This window comes from Eleutherodactylus coqui, chromosome 9 (assembly GCF_035609145.1).
Source record: "Eleutherodactylus coqui strain aEleCoq1 chromosome 9, aEleCoq1.hap1, whole genome shotgun sequence".
Lineage (NCBI taxonomy): Eukaryota > Metazoa > Chordata > Amphibia > Anura > Eleutherodactylidae > Eleutherodactylus > Eleutherodactylus coqui.
This window is the reverse complement of record NC_089845.1, coordinates 48,929,914-48,953,870: the sequence shown is the minus strand read 5'-3', so window position 1 is coordinate 48,953,870 and position 23,957 is coordinate 48,929,914. Positions and strand designations below refer to the sequence as shown.

General features: G+C 44.1%; 1 protein-coding gene across 1 annotated transcript in view; it reads left to right on the top strand.

The window, feature by feature from the left end:
* The first annotated feature begins 416 nt into the window (after positions 1–416).
* Positions 417–23,957, top strand: part of ADTRP (androgen dependent TFPI regulating protein) — a 46,278-nt gene continuing 22,737 nt past the window's right edge. The window contains exons 1-3 of the mRNA XM_066578841.1: positions 417–569; positions 6,966–7,100; positions 10,828–10,929. Coding sequence (XP_066434938.1) covers positions 417–569; positions 6,966–7,100; positions 10,828–10,929 — 390 coding nt within the window. The remainder of the gene's footprint in view (positions 570–6,965; positions 7,101–10,827; positions 10,930–23,957) is intronic.

The following is a 23,957-nucleotide window of genomic DNA, read 5'->3' as shown; positions in this document are numbered from 1 at the left end:
ATAAAAAATGGTCAAAGTTTTGGGCTGAATTCAACTACAAATAAAATTTTATGGAAAAACCCCTTTAAATAACGTCTTCAACAAAATAAAGTCTCAGTTTGAGAAATTGTAGGAATGATCCTTGCTCCTTTTCATATAACAGAAACCAAAAAAAACAAAGGTCTCATTTGTTTCAGAAGGAATTATATAACTTTAATCTTCTCTGATCTTGTACGAATCTTTAAAACCCTCAGACTGAAGAAAACTTTCTTAGTTCTGTTAACCAGCGCAGGCAAAACAATTTATTCTAAAAGCAATTTCTTAATCAGAACAAAGCTTAGTACCTCTCAGCAGTTTCCACAAGACAAGTACAGCAAGAGGAGTTCAAGAGACAGCTGTAGAGTAGTCATTAGGCCTGTTCATCAGATTGCTGGAACATGGCCACCGCTGCTCTCCTTCTGTACCACTGCTCCATTTTTATCTGGTACTTTTTCCTTGCCTACTCCCTTTTAACAGTCAGTGCAACAGAGCAGCCAGCTGGAGTTTTCCTGTATGGTGGTCAGTGGAAATACTTAACAGTGCTTAATGTGGTAAGTGTTCTGTTTCTCGTATTCCCAACATGATTGTATCACTTGTATATGCTTAAGGATGGAACCACGTGTGGAGCTTTTGTGATAGTTTTTAATGCCGCTTTTTGGGGGCTACTTCTATATTTTGCTAAAAAAAAAACGCATCAAGAACTGCCACAAAAACTGCAGGTGTGATTCTAGTCTCAGGGGGGTTTACACACAGTGGGGCAGATTTACTGTTGAAAATGTGACAGTTTACACCAGAAAATTCATGTTATGTGGTTTAGACACCTTCAGCCACTTTCAACAACTTGTGTGACAAAGGAGGGATCCTTCGTGGAAGAGGAGGCATGGCCTAAATGTGACGTTGTGCACCAAAATATGCACCAAATTTTGGCAAAATTTTTGGCATAAACTAAACTATGCCAACTAATAGGTGATATAAAGTTGAACTAGACAGTCTAAAGATACACCAGCAGAGTCACTGTGATGAACCTGGCTCGTATAAAGACTGTCTAGTATACATTTTTACTAATTACTAGACAGTACCTGTTTCCCTGAAAATGAGACATACCCTGAAAATAAAACATAGCATGATTTTCCAGAACTTATGAGGATGCAAAATGATTTTTCAGGCTTCTTGAGGATGCTTGAAATATAAGCCCTACTCCAAAATTAAGCCCTGCTAACAGTTAATTTAAAAAGTCAATTTAAATAGTGTCCAGGCAACTATACATGTAAAAAAGCTAAACCTTTTTGAACAAAAAATAATATAAGACACTGTTTTATTTTCGGGGAAACGGGTAGTATATCTGCCCTAGAATTTGTCAGAAAAATGCTTTAGTGGCATTTTTCCTGGAGCTCTTGTTGTGTTTTTCTAGGCAAAAAACACTGCAGGTAGACAGATATTGTCTGAAAGTCATGAGAGAAATATTAAAGGGGTTTTCGGGCTGTGAAGTAAATTTTCAAAAATTCCGGACATGAATGGCGTTTGTGCCTTGTTTATGCACAGCTGCTAATAGGTATAAATCAAGCAGCAATTACTTTCTTATCCTGCCCTCCTTTTCTGATGTTTACCCGCATCTCTATTTTCCAAGATGGCCACCGCATCCCTGCTGATATGCAGCTTTGAAGCTACATTTGCTACAATTTTCCACTTTGAACTTCCTTTCTATCCTCGCTTAGCACTGCCCTGCTATTGGTCAGCTATCCAGTTTCGAGAGCAGAAGAGATAAAAAAAAAACGTCCCTGGTCGTTCCCACTGAGCATGCATAACCTGTAGCATTGGAATGCCTACGGGACGCATTCAGGACAACCTGGGAATAAACACTTCTGAAGTGCCTGGAAAAAAGTAATAGTTTTTAGAGTTACAGACACAAAATCCAAAGCATAACCACGTTGCAAACTTGATCAACTTTTGATTATCATTAGAGATGAGCGAGTATACTCGCTAAGGCACATTCCTCGAGCGAGTAGTGCCTTAGCCGAGTGTCTCCCCGCTCGTCTCTAAAGATTCGGGGGCCGGCGGGGGAGAGAGGGGAGGTATGGAGGGGAGATCTCTCTCTCCCTCTCTCCCCCCCGCTCCCCGCCGCAACTCACCTGTCACCCGCGCCGGCCCCCGAATCTTTAGAGACGAGCGGGGAGATACTCGGCTAAGGCACTACTCGCTCGAGTCATGTGTCTTAGTGAGTATACTCGCTCATCTCTAATTATCATTCATTTGACAGCAACTTTGTGTTACAGGAATACCCCTTAAACAACAAATGCAGTAGGCTGTGGGTTTGCCATTTCTTTTAGATGTTTTTCATATTCTTTTGTGAAGAAAAAGCCTGAAAAACATGTCAAAATATATGAACAAGAATAAATTCACCCAAAAAGCTTGTAAAAAAACTCAAAGGCCACAAAAAGTATATCTGAAGGCAGCTTGACATGGGCAACTCATGAATTCTGCTATATTAGAGAATCGCATTACCTAAAATCCATCCATTACTTTTCGAGTGGTAGCCATCAAAGACAACAGAATATTCAGTGAATGGAGACGGTATCACCTAGGAAGCAGCTTGTTATAAGTATATTTGCATATACTGGAAATGGCTCATGGTTTAATCTCACTCGTTACTAGGGTATTTTTGTGGTGTTTTTGCTTTCACTGCATTTTAGATGCTCAGCAGTACCAGGAACCGCTACATAGATGAGAGCAGCATTTAATATTGCAGTAACGGAGCTGTGGTTCAATCTTAGCAAAAATTACACTGGTGAGATGACAGTTAGTCTCTTCCAACCATTAGTGGTTTTTGTAATGATGACAATAATAGCCTAAAATATAGTAAAGGACTTGTCTGGTCACTTTGACTTTGGAACCCTTTCCCTCCTTTTCCCGATGGTCGAATGACACTGGAGTCCAGCATTCAGTGTATACCGCCTGTCGATCATGTGATTTCCTTCCGGTCTGCTTGCCTCTTAGTATGTAACAGTACTTGTCATTTAAACAGTTTACTCAGCTGTAGAACAGAGCCAGCAGTTTTTATAGAGGTGTTGTCACATTCCGTGTAAGGGGACGATTTTTAAAGAGATTTTCCAGCACTATAACATATGCTTAGGATAGATCAGGGGTGTCCAACCTGTTGATCATGTCTTGCATGTGGCCCAGGATGGCTATGAATGTGGCCCAACACAAAGTGGAGGCTGAATCCGGAGGACGCAAGGCAGTACCTAGTGGTGGTAGGCTATGAGCTTCTGCTTACAGACCGGCTCATATAGATGACGAGGCAGTGGGAGGTAATTGCAGCTCTGTCACTATCTGACTCACTCAGTCACTCCGAGTCTAGCAGACAGCGGGGATTCTCCTTCCTGTCCTTCCGAGTCCTGACCGATTTCTATCCAGTATCGAGTTGAGATGGTGGTCTAATCGTGGCCAGCCGATACTGTGTGTCCCTTCCCTAGTGTCAAAAATAGGGATGTGGCCGTGAACTGCATGTGAGCCTGGACCAATTTCTATGTCCAGGCTTGCATGCAGAAGTTTGGAACCCATATGGCATGGCGGTGAAGGATGTTTGTAGCACAATGGGGGTTGTTTGGAGGACTGTGGATTAGGATTATTGTGTGATGATGACTTTTTTGCTTATCTGTGGTGGCGGATATCGCGAACATTATACACAGAACGTTTCTTGCTTATCGGCTTGTGAGTTGAATTTTTTATTGCCACTAGTTAATCTATATATATAAAATTGAATGTATGTCTGTCTGCGTGCGTGCGTGCGTGCGTGCGTGTCTGCGTGCGTGTCTGTTTGTCCTTTATGCGCTACTACACCATTCATCCGATCGCCATGAAACTTTGGGAAGTTGTTAAGTACACTCCTGGGAAGATTATAGGCATAGTACAAATATCCTACGATAAATGGCGCGCGAGCGTCGTCGAAAGTTACGCCCCCCCCCCCCACGTAGATCGAATAAGTAAGCCACCTGCTATTGTGATGTCATCACTGATGTCATCAACATCGGACGCCCTTGAACATGTGCGTGCGTGCGTGTCTGCGTGCGTGCGTGTCTGTTTGTCCTTTATGCGCTACTACACCATTCATCCGATCGCCATGAAACTTTGGGAAGTTGTTAAGTACACTCCTGGGAAGATTATAGGCATAGTACAAATATCCTACGATAAATGGCGCGCGAGCGTCGTCGAAAGTTACGCCCCCCCCCCACGTAGATCGAATAAGTAAGCCACCTGCTATTGTGATGTCATCACTGATGTCATCAACATCGGACGCCCTTGAACATGCCCCAACATGTTCTATAAAGCTGCATTGTGATGTCATTAAGGCTCTATTATGACACGTACAGCTTGGAACCACTAGAGCACGCCAGCCAATTACCATTGGAGTTGGAAGTGGGTAAACAAGTACTAGGATATCTTCCTAAGAAGCCACAGCAGCCGGATAAATTGTATGTTCCACCCAACGGCTATTTTATTCAGCCCGCAAGGGGGAAGCAGCGGCCTACAAAATCTAATTCTCTCATTTCCTGATGTCATAGATAGATAGATAGATAGATAGATAGATAGATAGATAGACTGTATGCAATAACCCTGATAGATAGATAGATAGATAGATAGATAGATAGATAGATAGATAGATAGATAGATAGATAGACTGTATGCAATGACACGTACAGCTTGAAACCATAAATACTAGAGCACGCCAGCCATTTACAGTCAGTCTCCATTGGAGTTGGAAGTGGGCAAACATGTACTAGGCCAGTGATGGCGAACCTTTTAGGGACCGAGTGCCCAAACTACAACCCAAAACCCACTTATGTATCGCAAAGTGCCAACACGTCAGGGGGCGGGGCTTATCACAACGTATGATTTTACCCCCGTCGTTCTAAAAAGGACAAGGCTGTTTCAGAATAGACCGGGTGCAGATTCTGACTGCTTTTTGGACGCGGAAATACTGCAGAATGTCCTCAGCGGAGATTTCTGTGGAAAATTCTGCAGCATTTCCGCATCTAAAAAGCAGTCAAAATCTGCACCCGGTCTATTCTGAAAGAGCCCTGCCCATTTCTGCCACATGTACACATACCCCAGCGGTAATAGTGACACCTTCACCCCAGCGATAATAGTGACATCCCACAGCAGTAATAATAGTGACACTCCCCCCATTAGTAATATTAATTCTCTCACTTCCCAATGTCATAGAAACTTGAAATTTGGCTCGAGCATTGATTATGTCATAAATAGGAAAAGTTAATGGGTCCCAACTCGATTATTCAATTCAAAGCGCCAAAGAATTAGCGTTCAAATTTTACGTACGGAATCTAATTCTCTCATTTCCTGATGTCATAGATAGATAGATAGATAGATAGATAGATAGATAGATAGATAGATAGATAGATAGACTGTATGCAATAACCCTGATAGATAGATAGATAGATAGATAGACTGTATGCAATAACCCAGATAGATAGATAGATAGATAGATAGATAGATAGATAGATAGATAGACTGTATGCAATGACACGTACAGCTTGGAACCATAAATACTAGAGCACGCCAGCCATTTACAGTCAGTCTCCATTGGAGTTGGAAGTGGGCAAACATGTACTAGGATATCTTCCCAAGAAGCCACAGCAGCCGGATAAATTGGATGTTCCACACAACGGCTATTTTATTCAGCCTGCAAGGGGGAAGCAGCGGCCTACAAAACCTCAGTGGTCGCTGCTGCCGTCATCTAGATATATAAAAACGAATGTATGTATGTATGTCTGTCTTCGCAGCAACGCGCGACGGGTACGCTAGTATACAATATAATGTATATACTCCAGTATTAGCCGACCCGAGTATAAGGCGAGTCAATAAGTTTTACCACAAAACATTGGTAAAACTTATTGACCCAAGTATAAGCCGAGCTATACTTGAGTATATAGTAGGTTAAAAAAAAGCAATACTCACCTCTCATCCAGCGTCTGTGTCCCCGATGCAATGCTGTTTTCAGCGGTGTGGCCAGCTACTGCAGTCTTCTCCCTGGCTTGCTTTTGAAATCCCCGCCGTCAGCGCTGTGATTGCATCGAGCTCCGGCCAATCACAGCCGGCGCTCGATAACCCAATCACAGCCATGCCAATGGCTGTGATTGGTTTATCGAGCGCCGGCTGTGATTGGCTGGCGCTCGATCCAATCACAGCGCTGATGGCAGGGATTTCAAAAGCAAGCCAGGGAGAAGACAGCGGGGAGAAGACTGCAGCAGTTGGCCGCACCACCGGGTAAAGCATTGGGTCGGGGACACAGACGCTGGCTGATAGGTGAGTATTGAGGTTTTTTTTTTTTTACCTCACTCAAGTATAAGCCGAGGGGGGGCTTTTTCAGCACATTTTTTGTGCTGAAAAACTCAACTTATACTTAAGTATATACGGTAATGTACTGAAAATCTTTAAAACATTTCTGTGTAAGATTAGAGGTGAGCGAGCATACTTGCTAAGGCAAACTACTCGAGCAAGTAGTGCCTTATGCGAGTACCTGCCCGCTCGTCTCAAAAGATTCGGGTGCCAGCGGGGGGCGGGGATCGGCGGGGGAGAGCGGGGAGGAACGGGGGGGGGGGGGAGATCTCTCACTCTCTACCCCCCGCTACCCCCTGCTCACTGCTGCAACTCACGGCTCTCCCCAGCCGACACCCAAATCTTTTGAGATGAGCGGGCAGATACTCGCATTAGGCACTACTCCCTCGAGTAGTTTGCCCTACCGAGTACGCTCGCTCATCTCTAGTGAAGATACTTCACTGTCTAATATTTTGCCTACATTAGGCTTATAGAAGGGTTTTATTTGAATGTCAATAAATATCAGATATATCAAATAGCTACAATTTTATAAAAATGTCTGCAGTGGTTCATCAAGTACTTGTGTTTGTAAAATATTTCCTTTTTTATAGGTTTTGCAGACTTTATTCTACGCTGTCACTTTTCTGATGGATCTGCTCCTTCCAATAAGGGAGATTAAGTTAGTAAAGTATATTATCTATTGCAGAGACCTGCTCTTCGCGGTTTTGGCTTTTCCAACAGCAACTGTGAGTTTCAATCGCATAAAATGTAAAGTGATCTCCACTAGGAATTAGCATCAGTGTCAATCATAATGTAGCAACCAGATCTTCTTTATAGACGTCTTGATTTGTCATTGAGAACTTCTTGTTTAAGGCTTTGTACTTGAAATATGGGATTAATGCTCAAGTTTTCCAGCAACATGATTAAAGATGGTCATACAAATGCAAGGAAAAATATACCAGTGCACACAGGCTACTGCAATATTACATAAGCAATGGACATGCTATGTGATATCATTATTGGCATGTGATATTCGGCAGGGAGTTGACAAAGCTGCCCATACAGTAACGATGCACGTGGGAGTCTGAGCTCCTTGGCAGCACGTTCTGGTTGTGTATCATTTAACTACCATTACACATATGGATTTTGGTTCTTGCCTAGCCTATCCTTACTTTATACCATCAGCATGTCACATGGTGCTATTTAGCATGTAGACTGTTGTACTTTTTGTGTGCAGTTTACTTATAATGATATGCTATGGCCATCTATAATAATGCTTATATTGCTGCTTTGCTGAACCCCATTATTTTTAGGGTTTAGGTGGCCCAAATTTGTTTCCAAATGTTTTTATCATTTTTTCTACAAGTGTTTGTACTTTCCTTATATACAATCAAGTTGTGCTTATCTCTTTGGTATTGGAATGTGTGCCATTTTTTCATGTAGGTCTGCTTGTTTCATAGAGGTATAGGAGAAATAGCTGAGTCATAGCCATAAATGATGACCAAAGCAGACTGGAACCAAGTTGACCTTATTGATTAGGTATGGGGTGCTGTTGGAAAGATCCTTGTACAGCTTGGGGCATATTGCCATTGGCTGGAGTCAGTGGAATTTAATGCTTCTTGGGAGCATTTGACCCACAGAGAAGTGCAAAGCAGGAGTAGAAGGGCTTCCACGAACAGAACTTTGGGAACCTATAGAGGTGAGCCAGTGGGTTGCTACAGATACTTTTAACACGCAACATTGCAACTCAGTGCCCAGCTTGTGTACAGAGGATGTTGCATGATGGAAACATGACATCACTAAGTGGGCAACACAGACTGCCAAATTGGCTTGCAGAATCTACAAATATGGTACAGTAGCACAAATGGCTGCTGAGGGCCTTGGATTTTAGTTGCACGAAAACTTTTTTAATTGGCTAACTCTATATCATTTAAACACAATTCTTGTCATTACAGGTAACCAACATAGCGCAAGGCTTTACTGATTTTAAGGCCTACTTTAGGTTAGGTTTTCATTTTTAAAGTCATTAACCCCTTAGGCACGCAACCCTTTTTTCAATTTTTGGTTTCCTATCCCCATTTTCAAAAAAACATAACTTTTTTATATTCAGTAGCTGTCTGAAAATGTACTGAAAATCTTTAAAAAGTGTCTAAGTGCAAACAGAAAAAGAAATGCAATTCCGACATCTTTGTGTGTGTGGCAGGGTCTTGTGTTATGATGTACTGGCAGATCCTATGGGCTAGTACAATTACTAAAATACCAAATTTATAGAGTTGTTTTTTTCTGCTGTACTACTTTTACGAAGTAAAATATCTTTGGAAAAATAAGAAAATAGTTTTCTGCCCCCATAACTTTTTTTATTTTTCCGTTGACATAGTTATATGAGAGCTTGTTTTTGCAGGACTTTCTGTAGTTTCTATTGGTACTTTTTGATCACTTTTAATTTAATTTTTTCTTGGAGCAGGGGTGACCAAAAAAAAGCAATTCTGGCGTTGCGTATAGAGATGAGCGAGCATACTCACTAAGGACAATTGCTCGAGCAAGCATTGTCCTTAGCGAGTACCTGCCTGCTCAGAAGAAAAGGTCCGGGTGCCGGCGGGGGGCGGGGAGTGGCGGGGGAGAGCAGGGGGGAATGGAGGGGAGATCTCTTTCTCCCCCCGTTCCCCCCTGCTCACTCCCGCAACTCACCTCTCACCTGCGCCGGCAGCCGAACCTTTTCTTCCGAGCAGGCAGGTACTCGCTAACGACAATGCTCGCTCGAGTAATTGCCCTTAGCGAGTATGCTCGCTCATCTCTAGTTGCGTGTTTTTTTTTTCTGACGACGTTCACCGTGTGGCTTTTTTTTTTTTAACCATTAGATTTTTTTATTGGTTTTATCATTAGTAGCTTTACAGCAGAAAAACTGAAATAAAGTAACAGTTGTACATACATAACAGGGGTTGCATCACAAGTACATATCTTCTGTTCTTGTATCCATTTGTTGGGTCGAAATTCTTGGAAACGGTTGTGGGAATGGAGCATTACATGCATCAAATAACCATATTTATCTTCTATGTATAGTCATAACATCGACATGTCCTTATTTTTAAACAAGTATAGCACAAAAGGATAAGGAAGAAAAAAAAAAGAAACACTTAAATGAACTTTTTACAGGGTTGAGGGGGGATGGGGGGGATGGAAAAGTGGTTAGTTGGGGTACAGATGAAGCCATGGGTTCCACTTATTTAGATAGGCCAAAAAACCTCCATTCTTTTGGGCGTATAGTTTTTCATATATACTGTGGTCTGCTATGGTCTGGATTAGATCATTTATGGTAGGAGACACCTCAGTCTTCCACTTTCTTGATATTAGTGGTTTGGCAGCAAGAATAATGTGACACGTGATCTTTCTTGATTGGGTAGGAAATTTCCTGCTATCTAGTAGGAGAATTGCTAGTCTCGGGGATTTAATAGTGACTATTTTTGTAATTTTCCCTATGAGGGAAAAGACTTCGTCCCAAAACCGCATAACCGTGTGGCTTTTTAATGTTACATTGATATATATCGGACTTTTACGGATGCAGCGATACCAAATATGCTTATTGATTTTTTGTTTTGATTTTTTTTTAATTATGAATATGGGAAAAGTTTTTTTAAACTTTTATTACCTTTTTTGAAATCCATGGAGTGCTGCCTATTCTTTTCACCTTTAGTTGTTGATGTCATGAATGATTTAGGTGAAATCCGCTTAGAGGTGCGCACTCCATGCTCTGCTTTGAACTTTGAATGCTGCTCAGTCTCGTCTTTATGACACTGATTCCCATAAACCATAATGAAGCTTATAACACTCTGACACTCAGATGGTGGAGACCTTAAAGTACCTTTAAACAGTTCGACTGTCGAGTTCGTAAGCGCCCAACAGCCGTACCAGTGACTACGGCTTCTGTGCTTCAGTTACAGTAAACACTTGTTTACACCGAGTGAGAAGCCATTTTGCAGTCATTCCGTTTCACTGAGCTGAACCGGAATGACTAGTGACAACTGAGCGACTTCTCGCTCATTGCCCTCTCAGGGGCCATATGTACACGGGCCATCAGTCACCCCGAAATCACTCATTTGAGTGATTATTCAGGCTACTATCGCTCTGTGTAAAGGTACCTTCAGGCTCCAATAGATCAATAATATCCCTGCTCTACTAGAAATATACTAAAGTAAAAAGTTGTGGAAATTTTTTGAAGTTATTAACATCTAACAACTGTCCCAGACATGATTAGGAATGACACTACAAGGTAATGGTCTCCGCATTGTGCCTCTACAACTTTTGTAAAACTACAACTCTCCACATTATCTTTTAGGACCGGCTGGGACTTGTAGTTTTGCATCAACTGGAAAGCCACAAGTTGGAAGTCACTGGAAGTTTATACTCATAATGTGTTATGAATAAAGAGATTGGAATTGTTTTTTAAACCTATTCAACATTTTTGTTATGTTACAGTTTGTATTCTTGTCCTTCTGGGCTTTATACAGCTATGACAGAGAATTGGTTTACCCTGAGGGTCTGGATAAAGTCATTCCACAATGGCTTAATCATGCTGTGGTAAGGAACAGAAATGTACCGAATTTTGCTATTTCCACTGACTAATATTCTAAATGTAGACTAACATGACTAGGGTTATTAATAATGTTGGATCCTAGAAGTACAGACCTTTGATGCTCACCCTATTAATGCATATACAATTTACATGGAATCAATCCTGACTCCTTATAAGTGGCGATGAGTGATTACGGGAATAAGTTGGTAGCGGGCTGATTTCACGAAAATCATCGTGAATCAGGACAGTGTATTACGGCTCCCATTAAAGTCAATGGGAGTCAAAATTGGGTTCACTAATTTGCCCTTCAAAAGGTCATCAATGTCGCGAAAGGTCTCCAAATTACATGGGAATACAGCCACACATCTGAGGAACACTGTACCCTATTGACAATTGATCAAAACGATCAAGCATATCCTCTACCCCCTCAACAAATTTATGAAGGACCAAAGCACTGATCAGATCTATAGAAGAGTCTACCCTAATTTTCCAATATAAGCACACTAATACGATAAGCAATAAATACAGTCTTACTCCCACCACCCCTTTCCAGTTTTCCTTACCTACTTAGTCTTCCCTCAATTGTTATTTTGATTTTGGTCCACTCCTGTTTACAATATTTCACTTTATTAAAGTCACTGAAGAAATAAGAGATTTAAAAAGGAAAAATATTTGCTATGTAACTTTTTGTCATTTTGCTCAATTTTGTAACCCCCTGACTTTAGACATGAATGTAATGTTGGAAGTCTCAATTAATATGTTTTGAACTTTTCAAATTAATAAAATTTTTTGTTAACCAAAAATTGGTCAAAATAATGTACAGTGGTGTAGGGGTCAATCGTAGCACAGGGGTGTCGGTGAAAACAAAAAGGTCTCCTGGATCAAAAAATGCGCCAAGCTAGACAGCAGGTGTGCTGCTTGTTTTAAAAGTAAAGTCATAAATGTTACAAGGACAAATTTTGCCAGGTGAAGACGACACCCAAGCACGGGCCTGCTCCAAGGAACGCACCCAAGCACGGGCCTGCTCCAAGACAGCAGGTGTGGAGCTTGTTTTATTAGCAATGCCATAAAGTTTACAAAGGAAGCATTCCATCAGGTGAACAGAACAGCCAAGTACGGGGCCTTCTCCAAGAAAAAGCTGTACAGCTACAGCTGTTTCCTGCGCTTTAGAAAAAGTCTATTTAGAAAATAACGTATCTCTTTATCCCTGGACAAGACATTCCATTTTTATGGTTTCATGATTGGTTTATCTGATAAAAGTGGCCAGATTGTTAAAAAAATATCAGAATGCTACAAAACGCCTTAGCATTTGAATTAACGGAGATGAGGTTGAATTAATGAGTTAATTTAGTTGTGACAGATCTTATCCGTATTTTGCTAAAATGTCCAGTTACTCATATTGTTCATTTTAACCCCTGCATGTGAGGTTTTCCTGTTCCCACTTTTGATGTTTATCCATCAACCAGTTTAACAAGATGCAGAAAGCTTTTGTGGGCATATTTCGAAAGACTGTGAAAACGGTGTGCAGGCTGAAATCCATTTGGTAGACAAGTAGACATACTTGTCTACGGGCTCCTTCACACGCAGAAAATAGAACCCATTGGTTTTAATGGGTTTGGTCACATTTCTGTATTGTATGCGCATATTTCGGTCACGCAAAAGAAACATGCATGCTCTATTTTTCTGTGCATTTGCGCACCAAAAGTCAATGGAGGGGCGCACAATGGTGTGCACAATATGCAAGGAGATGCGTGATACGCTGCGTAATTATGCTGGAAAAAGAACACATCCGGAACTCATTGTCCATTTCTTGTTTGTCACGCACAGATGAGCATGCCTTACGGGCAGAAAAGTCCCGTATGTTATGCTGATACACGCGCAAAAAAGCATCGTTTGTACAGCACGAATGCAGCGCTCAGGCATGAGCAAATGCGCGTCCACTCCTGCGATTGAGCCCTTAGTGTTTACAGATTTTGCGGTTCATAATTTAGCAGAAATGCAGATATCGTCAGCTATATTGAATGTTCTTTAACAGGGAAATATATGCAAGCAGTGAAGTGACTCTGGAAGTTACATCTAAATGCAAATATAAGTTTAACTTCCAGCTTCTTCAAATTCCTCCACATTGAACACCGCCACAAATGCAGGATGTTCAGTTTTAATGGAGAGTACTTGTGTCTATCTTTTAAATAAATATCTATTACCAAGACAAACCAGAGCACATTTTCTACATTTGCATCTCCATATTGTGACATTTAGAGAAATCTATTCAAGTGAATAAGTACTAGTGTGCCAACGGCAGGTAAAATACAGCTCTCTGAAGCCGTGAATAATTAGGAAGTGAAAGAGCAAAGATCGGGGATTTTGTATTATAATACTCATCCATAGAGTGGAAATAATTAAAAGAGGCTGATAATGAGCAATATACACGGGGGGTGGACAAAAATATGGAAACTGTACAAAATGCATGCCTTAAAATTGGTCTCTGCATGTCTTATTGAAATATGATTTATAATCACATGTAACTTAAGTGGAGGTAATATGGCACAGATGCTGTTGGGCAGAAGTGAACATCTGCCTGAGCAACAAGGTTCCATTGGTCAGGGGTTTAAAGGGGTTGTCTCGCGGCAAACATCAAAATTTTACATTACCCCATTCCCCCTGTCACCCCCCTGGCATAAAATAGCAATTTAAAGCGGTTTTTAAAAACCGCTTGCTACTTACCGATCCGACGAAATATGGAGTTATAAAAATCTTCTCCCAAAGATGGCCGCCGGTCCTTTCCCAGGGATGCACTGTGGTTTTCTCCCATGGTGCACCGCGGGTCTTCTCCCATGGTGCACCATGGGCTCTGTGCGTTCCATTGCCGATTCCAGCCTCCTGATTGGCTGGAATCGGCACACGTAACGGGGCGGAGCTACGATGACAGCGCGGTGACCAGCTCTCCGGCACGAGCGGCCCCATTCACCAGCCAGAAGTATGGACTGCGCAAGCGCGTCTAAAAACACCAGAAGACATCAGAATTAGACGGATCCATGGCGACCATGCATTTCGTATGGTGTTTCCATATTTTTGCCCACCCCTTGTACATCTCCATCATAGCTCTACTTCACAACCTGCCATCAATATACTGTTCTGTAAATCAGAGGTGTAACTAAAAGCTCGTGGGCCCCAATGCAAAATCTGTAACAGGGCCCCCTATCTACTATGTGCCATTTTATAATACTGGTGTTATCCCATGTGATAAAGGGGCCTTTGAACCCCCTAAAGCCCCAGGGTCTGGCAGCGACTGCTATTTCTGCCACCCTTATAGCTATGCCCCTACTGTCCATTATTTGCTGTAAATAGTGTACTGTTAAGAGGTTGTCTCAGACAAACATTGGTGGCATATTGCTTCAATGTCTGATCAGCATAGCCTAAAAGCTATGACCTCCGCCAGTTCTAGAACAAGGTGGTACTGGCACTGAGAAACCTCTCCATAAAGAGCCATGTCGATTATTTTTTTTCTATTCATTATGTAACTAGCCCCCCAGTATATATACTAGTATTACCTTGTTTGGTTATTCCTTTCTACCTCAAACCACCCAAAGTCCTTATGTGACTAATCTCATGTGGTGTGTGTTTGTCCGTCTGTATGTATTGTTACGTGTGACAATCTATGTGTGTTGGCCTATCCAGGTCATTAACAGGTCATTGTCTGGTATTCGTGTTGTCTAACTTGTGTCTGTCTGTGTCACAGTCATCCTAGCCCACTCGGTGTCCTGTCAATCATCCCTTAGCTAGCCCTGCGATTGGGTTCTAGGACTACCGACAGCTCAGGATTGGTTGAGGGGAAAGGTAATAAAAGGTGAGACATTGAGTGAAAGCAGAAGAGTGTAAGAGAGTGAGAGAGAAAACAAAAGGAGAAGTGAAGTGGAGAGCCTCGGGGGAAGTCAACCCGGTTAAATGTGGCTGGCAACATGACCCCAGGAACAAAAATTTGCACTTGTGAACTCTTAAAAAACTAATATACAGTTGTAAATTGTTTGAATATGCTGCAAAGTGATGAATAATCATCGCCTGTAATACTGTTTTTCCTTGTTACATTCAGTTTCCTAACATTGTTTACAATACTTAAAGTAATGCACAGGAGATGCAGTAGTGGAATGTGAAATTGTCTCCGTGTTGCATTGTAGTCCTGTCTAGGTGGCCTTACAGGTGGGGAGTGAGACAAGTCATAGGTGGTTGTAAGGTCCCATATGAAAAAGAACGGGGTGAAGCAGATCCTACTACATTAATACCAGTGTCAGACTTGTGCAATTCCAATGAGGTTCATTCCTGGAAGCACATTCCCATTTCTTTCTTGAGTGTAGAGTGTCCTGTCTGCAGTACCACAAATTGGGTGTAGAAATATTCCATCATATAGGGAAAGGCAGTATTGGGGCTTTTAGCAATTTGTAGTCTCGTCTGGAGAAGCGTAAATGAATATTTCGTCGAAGGGTGAGGTGATGTTCATTCCACTTCTGTCCAATTGCTATGTGCCTAGCGAGACATACTTTTCTATCTACATGTTAATTCCAGTGTGTATGTTCTTTATGTCAGGCTTTGGGGAGAAGTTTAATGTATGGGCCCCATAGCGCATGCTGATGGGTTATGCCCGACTCAGCAGTAGTTTCAAAAGGTACTAAGCCAGTCCTTTATTCCGTACGCTGTCGTAATTTAAATGCTGATGCAGGAAGTGAGACTTCAGAATTCATGCCGGGGTGGGTCGTTCATTCTAAAGCAACCAAAAAGGAGAGAGGCTATGCCCTCTCCAGTCTTGTCTAGTAATTGTGTCGTCCTCGGCATTCCTTTATCGTAGTGGTTGTATGCACTCTTTACTGGGGGTCCAGGAGTTGGTCTAATGGGTTTAGTACACTGAGGGAATCCCTTTCTTGGATTTAACCTCAAGCTTATGGAGAGCGCCAAGTTCAGCTTTCTTTAAATATCGCGCTTGCCAGTGTGAAGGAGCCCTGAAGATGCTTTTACACGGAATGATTAAAAAAACATCTGGATTGTTTGAATCTAAATATTCATTCAGTGTAAACACTGCGAACAATTGAATGATATAATTCATTCGCTTATCGTTCATCGTTTAATTTATGTAAGCATGAAAATCATCGTTGACTCGTTCAGTTTAAACAGCGCTCATTCAGTCATTCTCATTCACTGGTACAGCAAACTGAATGACTGAACGATCCTGTTAGAAAAAAAAACACTAAATGATTTATCTTGTGTTTAAACTGACCGCCCTAGCAAATGAGCAGACTAACATCGCTCACCTTTAGGGCGCATTCAGACGACCGTATATCGGCTGGGTTTTCAGCCCGGCTGATATACGGTGTCCCTCTCTGCAGGGGGTGGAGGCTGGAAGAGCCGGCAGCAGTGCACTGAGCTCCCGCCCCCTCTCCGCCCCTCGCCACTATTTGCAATGGGAGGGGTGGAGCTAAGTTTCAGGACATAGCTTAGTCTCTGACCCGCCCCTCCAATAGCAAATAGTGGTGAGGGGCGGAGAGGGGCAGGAGCTCAGTTCCTGCTCCCGGCTCTTCCAGCCTCCACCCCCTGCAGAGAGGGATGCCGTATATCGGCCAGGCTGAAAACCCAGCCGATATACGGTCGTCTGAATGCGCCCTTAAAAAGTACCCATAGTTATTAAAGTGTGTAACTTCTGTATTTTATAGATTTTTACAGTTTTAAAAATTTTGCTTGGATCACACTAATATTATAACCATTAAGCATTTTAATTACACTTTAGGTCAGAAACGCTCTTTTCTCCTTAGGGAGAGCAACTATATACTATAAACTAAGTGAGGAGACTCAAATGGCCACGCACGCTCCTCTGGGTAATATGCAAAATTATACACACAGCACCTTCATGCAATATTGTGTCAAAGTGCTGAGTGGCATTTTGACAAGGGGCCAGGAGTCTACTTTCTGAAAACATATGGGTATGGGGGTTTAGTATAATTGTTTTTATTTTGTAATTTAGGTTTAATTTCTAAAAATTGAAAGTATAAAAATTGTCCTGGCTATCAGAGGTGTAAAATATCCCAAACCATTGGGCAGCAAAAGGGTTAAAACTAGAGATGAGCGAGCATACTCGCTAAGGGCAAATACTAGAGCAAGTATTGTCCTTAGCGAGTACCTGCCCGCTCGTGAGAAAAGATTCGGGTGCTGGCGGGGAGCGGGCAGAGGGCGGGGGGTAAAAGAGCGGGAAAATAGGGAAAAAATATTTTGAACTCACCCAGGGACCGCACAGGGTTAGTTAAACTTGCGATCTCGCGAAAAAATGACGATTGCAACGAATTTTGGCACAGGAACTTTTTCCCCCGCTTTTTTGCGTTTGCGATTCTATTAGAACCAATGCTTTTCAATTGCAGCGGTCACATGTCCGTTTTTTATATGCACACAAAAATTTGCTCCGGTAAAAATAGGACAACGGATTTCAAAACACAAGTAACCGCGGCATTCAGGATTTTTTGGACGTGCAACCCCTGGATGTAACAGCATCCAGGGGTTTCACCTTGTGGTCAATGCGGCCAGCGGCAGCAACGCCGACCCCATTGAGAACATACAGAGAAGATCGCGATCCTCTGGCACAGCTGTGACAGCTGTGGCTGAGGATTTCTTCATCTCCGCGGGGAAACAGCACTGCGGCAGCGGCGGAGAGCTGAGTATATATATATTTTTTTACACTTTCTAGGGATGATTTAGGATTTAGGAGAGACAATTACAGGGGACGATGACAGGTGGCAGCTGCCCCGGCGATAATCGCTCTTATGCTTTCACATGGGAGCGTTCATCGCTCAGTGAATGGAGGCGGAGCGGCCGGAGATTGCTCCTCCCTCCCGTCTCCATTCATAGTTCACAGGCAGCCATTTACACGGGCCGATCTTCATTTGATTTTTATACCTGCATAATCTGAACAGTGAACAATAATCGTCCGGATCATACGGGCATTATACGCTGGGCGTATGCATTTTTTCGCATGGCTCAGTGCAATGTATTTGTGTTATGTACAAGGCTTTTTGCACGCATATCTGTGTATTTTAATGTACTTTTTGAGCATGCAGCAAACAAACACGCTGCGATTTTAAATAGCTATTTAGCCTAATGAGGTCCCAAAGTGTTCTTTTTTTTTCATGGAATTGCATAGCATATTGCACATCTGTACGCGCATTTGCGCACCTCCTATAGATTTTTATGGGGACCTTTGGTGCCCAAATGCAATCAAAAATAGAGCATGTCTTATTTTTTGTGCACGCGAGAAATGCACCTGCAAAAAACAAACAAATGAGAACAAACCCATTGAAATCAATGGGTTCTATTCTCTGCACATTGCGCATGCAAATACGTCTGTCTGAAGGGGCCCTTAATGCGATCTGAGCCGTATTCTTCTGGGCTCATTCACACAAGTGTGAAAATCACGCCGAAGTAAAAAAAATCGTGGCTAACTGCGCAAAAAATAGTGTCAATGGACGATTTCCTGTAATCAAGTCCCGAGCTTAATTAACGGTGAAATTGGCAATTCATACGATTGAGAGCTGTGTGTTGCTTTAAAAAAACACTGCTGCTTTAGGGGGAGAGAGAGAGGTGAAGGAAAGCGCCGGAGGAACCCACTTATCTGCAGGGCTTCCTTTCATCTCAGCAGAGCTGGAGGGATATCACCTGCAGGGGAGAATAAGAAAATCCCCAACTGCTGGGGGAACCTCTCTCTCCCTGCTATGGTAGAATTCCCCTGTAGCAGGGAGACAAGGGTTCCCCTGCAGGATGTAATTACACTGACTGTCATTATGCCTAGCCCTTAAACTACCCCTTAGCAGCACAGACAGTAATAGGTAGTTTACAGGCTAAAACATTCCTGCTCTTGGGGAAGCCTTCTAATCCCACCACTTTCTCTCTCCTCGCTACAGGGATTTCCTCATTCTCTGCTGCTGTTCAGAGTTCGGAGACAGAGTACAGCAAGTTTAAAATGTCCTACTGTAAACTTCTGTTAGGACCCTTCTGGGAAGAGGGGAAGACGGGCCAATGAAGGGAACCCCCGGGGAGTCCCCCTATCCCCACGAGGAGTAACAGAAGCTTACAGCTGGACATTTAAAATGTGCTTCTGTGTTTAGCAGTGCAGTAGTACTCCTCCCCCTTATCTCCTTGCATCTCCCATTCCCATTGTGTAGAAGTATAAACTAAAGAATCAGAATTTTTAGCTAATCTCGCTCCCCCTCCCTTGTTATCCAGCTTCCATAGGAGTCTATGGAAGCTCCTGTGCATCGCACACCAAACATAGGTCAGGTCCTATATTTTAACGTAGCAAGCAATGTCAGTTGCAGTATTTCAGTTGCTGATTATTTTAGGTGCGCCTGCAAATATGCCCATGTGAAGGAGCCCTTTGGGTCGAATTACAGAGGGACTGTCCATAGCAAGGGCCGATTGGTTACAATAATCCTGTTTCATTTTGATTACTGCCATTGTTTGTGCACTTGCTTGTCTCTACTCTTTTCGCAGCGATTGCATTGCAAATGACAGGTGGGTGTCTGTATAGAGGTGGGGATGTGCTGTCCACAAATGATGATTTTTAGGTGAGCCCAAAAGATGCAATCAGCCACAAATCAGCAAATTATCATTTTGCTTTGGATTGCGGCAAATGTTTACACAGAACAATGATTGGGAATGATCATGCTAATGAATGGCCATTCAAGTGATTAATCACCCCGTGTAAGAGGCCCTTAATTGCTGAAGGAGAACATCAAAAGCTGAAAACTTGAACAGACATAATCCTTGCAGCATAAAGTGCAGCATATTAGAAAGTTACGTTACTTTTTATTATGCAACGCTGAACACTTACGTAAAACTGAAAATCCACTTTAGGGCTTATTCACACGAGCGTATATCGGCTGCAGTTTTCACGGCTGGCCGATATATGCTACGATCTGATGCATTAGATTCCAATGCATCAGATTACACAGGCGTATTCCTAAGGACTACAGCCGCTGCCATAGACCCCTATGGGAGCCAATGACAACGGCCACGAAGGGAGGTAGGATGGAGTTTAGCAGCGTGACTGCTAAACTCCCTCCTTCTTCTCTCCTCCCCTCCAGCTTTTTGCAATGGAGGCGGAGCTTAGCTTCACCCCGCCCCCTCCCATTGCGGGCTGCAAACAAAGGGCGGGTGCATAGCTCTGCCTCCACCCCTCCCATTGCAAACAGCTGGAGGGGAGCGTCACCTCCTGACAGCATATGCGCCGAGCCCAAGCATCACATGGTAGCGTATATATGGGTCGGCTGTAAAAAATGCCGGCCGATATACGCTCGTGTGGATAAGCCCTTGAGGCCTCATATTCACAGGCACGCACGGTTTCCCAGTGCAGAATTCCACAGTGGATTCCAGCCATGCCCACAGATATGAGGCCAAAAAATAGATTTACTCACCCGCCTGGACGAGGCACGGGTCTCCTCCATCGCAGTCGGATCTTCTTTCTTCTGCACGATGGATGCGCATGCCGGGATAAAATGACATCCACAGGTATTAAATTACCTGCGGATGCCCAGTGCATGTCTATGGGCATATTGAACTGCGGATCATCTGCGGGGGTTCTACAATTCAATTTTGCCCGTGGACATGAGGCCTAAGGGTGTGTTCACACGCAGTGGATTTGGTATGAGTTTTCTGCAGCGGAAAATCAGCAACAAAATTTGTCAAATTCTGCATCAAAATTCATACCACTAGTGTGTATTGTGAGGCAGATTTTGCTGTGGATCTGCCTCAAAATTTGCATGCCACGGTGCAGATTTTTTACGTGGATTTTGGTGTAGACCTGCACCGGAATCTGCACCACAAAATATGCTGCATATTTTGGTTCGGAACTGCCACAAAATCCGCCATGTATGAATGCAACCCAAGAGTGAAGACTCTCGAATGGATTCTATTGAATAATTTGGATATTGTCCCTCACTCACTTTTCCATCATTTGAGGTACATACGCTACGGCTTTTCCGCCCGCTGTCCATGCGAGTAGCAGTTATCTATCGCCCCCCAGGTGCTGCTCGCCTGTTTTTGGACCACTTTGCTGCCTGGCTCCCCCACTTCCTATCCTGTGAAATTCCAACCCTCATCTTAGGTGATTTTAACATCCCCACTAATGACCCCAACTCCCCATCTGCCTCTCAGCTTCTTTCACTCACCTCCTCCCTTGGTCTCTCTCAACTCACAGCCTCTCCCACTCACAGGGATGGCAATACTCTGGATCTGGTCTTCCTCCGGCTCTGCTCTGCTGCCAACTTCACTAACTCCCCTCTCCCGCTCTCGGATCATAACCTGCTCTCTTTCTCTGTCACGCTCCCTAACATCTCTCCAGACCCACCTACCTACAGTACCTACAGGAACCTTAAGGCCATTCACACCCAGAACTTTGCTGAATCCCTACAGTCCTCTCTGTCCCTCATCTCTCTCCTCACCTGCCCCAACCTGGCTGCCGCTCACTACAACACCGCTCTCAAACATGCCCTGAATGAAGCGGCGCCCCCCAGGACCCGAGCCATCCGATGTAGACTACGGCAACCCTGGCTCACGCCTCAAACGCGCTTCATCCGGCGGTGCTCTAGAAGTGCTGAACGGCTGTGGAGGAAATCGCAAAGGTCCGCAGATTTCCTCCACTACAAATTCATGCTCAGAACCTACAACCTTGCCCTCCACCATGCCAAACAAGTCTATTTCACCTCTCTAGTCTCCTCATTATCGCACAACCCTAAACGGCTCTTTGATAATTTTCACTCCCTTCTCAGCCCTAAACCACAGCCCCCGGTGACGGATCTCAGTGCCGAAGAGCTGGCTGCTTACTTCAAAAAGAAAATTGATCACATCCGTCAGGAAATAACTTCCCAACCCCAGACTAACCCTGACCCTAGTCTTGTCAGCACTGCATCTAGCTCCTGCTCACTGTCTGTACTCAGACCAGCGACAGAGGAAGAAGTCTCCAAATTGCTCTTCTCTGCTCGCCCCACCACCTGCGCTAGCGACCCCCTCCCCTCACACCTCCTCCGTTCCTTCTCCCCAGTGGTCATCTCCCATCTCACCACTATATTCAACCTCTCTCTGACCTCTGGCATCTTTCCCTCTTCTTTCAAACACGCCATCATATCCCCACTGCTAAAGAAGCCGACTCTGGACGCGACTGATGCTGCCAACTACTGACCCATCTCAAACCTCCCCTTCATCTCCAAACTACTAGAACGGCTGGTTTACTCCCGCCTTGTAAGCTACCTATCAGAGCACTCTCTCCTAGACCCCCTACAGTCTGGCTTTCGACCTCAACACTCGACAGAAACTGCCCTTACAAGGGTATCCAATGACCTACTGACAGCCAAATCGAGGGGCAATTACTCCCTACTGATCTTCCTCGACCTCTCCGCAGCATTTGGCACTGTTGACCACAAACTCCTCCTCAGTATGCTACGCTCCATTGGCCTAAAGGATACTGCCCTCTCCTGGTTCTCTTCCTACCTATCTGACCGCTCTTTCAGTGTCTCCTTTGCTGGCTCTACCTCCCCTCCTCTTCCCCTTGCTGTTGGGGTCCCCAGGGCTCTGTCCTCGGCCCCCTTCTTTTCTCTATCTACACAGCCCCTATTGGACAAACCATCAGGAGATTTGGCCTCCAATACCACCTGTATGCTGATGACACCCAGCTATACACCTCTTCCCGTGACATCTCTGCACCTTTACTCCAAAACATCACTAACTGTCTGTCCGCTGTCTCTAACACCATGTCCTCTCTTTACCTAAAACTAAACCTCTCTAAAACTGACCTGCTGGTATTTCCACCCTCCACTAACCGACCTCCTCCTGACATCTCCATCTCAGTGTGTGGCGCCACCATAACTCCTAGACAGCATGCCGGCTGCCTTGGAGTCATATTTGATTCTGATCTCTCTTTTACCCCCTACATCCAATCTCTGGCCCGAACATGTCAGCTGCACCTCAAGAACATCGCAAGAATCCGCTCTTTTCTCACTGTGGACACGCTAAAAACGCTTACTGTTGCCCTCATCCACTCCCGGCTTGATTATTGCAACTCGTTGCTGATCGGCCTCCCCTGCACCAGACTCTACCCACTCCAATCCATCCTGAATGCGGCAGCCAGGCTCATCTTCCTGTCCAGCCACTACTCGGACACCTCTGCCCTGTGCCGGTCACTGCACTGGCTGCCCGTTAAATACAGAATTCAATTTAAACTCGCTACCTTCATCCACAAAGCCCTCCACAGTGCAGCGCCCCCCTATATCGCCTCCCTCATCTCAATCCATCAACCAGCCCGGGCTCTCCGCTCTGCTATCGAAACCAGACTGAGCGCCCCTTTAATTCGAACTTCTCATTCCCGCCTCCAAGACTTCTCCAGAGCAGCACCGGTCCTCTGGAACACACTACCAAAGGATACCCGAGCAATCAAGGACTCGCAGAACTTCAGGCGTGCTCTAAAAACACGCCTCTTCAGGGAGGCATACCGAATTCCCTAAACAAAGCCCTCTGTACTCCGCCTGATAACATGCTCCCTGACCTACTGACTGCAATCCCTGCTAGCCATCATAAACCGCTCCTGCAGTCATACTGTTTCTGCCGTCACACGGCTAAATGTCTGACCATTGTCTATGTGTATAGCATCCCTCACTCTCCACCTCACCATACCGTGCACACTGCCAGCCCCTTTACCTTCTGTATCACCCTATTACTTGTAGTATGTAAGCTCGTTGGAGCAGGACCCTCACCCCTATTGTTTCCAGCAGTGGGGAACAGGGGGGAGCCCTCTCTCTCTCCCTCTCCCCCCCACTCCCCGCTGCAACCCCCCACTCACCTACGGCGCCCCCCGAATCTTTTCGCCCGAGTACCGAAGTACTCGAAAATGGCGGTACTCGGGCGAAAAAGGGGCGTGGCCGAGTAGGCTCGCTCATCTCTAATCCTTAGTCATGTTGCAAGTCCGGTTGAAAGCTCAGATATTGTCTTATAGGGAAGCTACCTCCCTATAGGT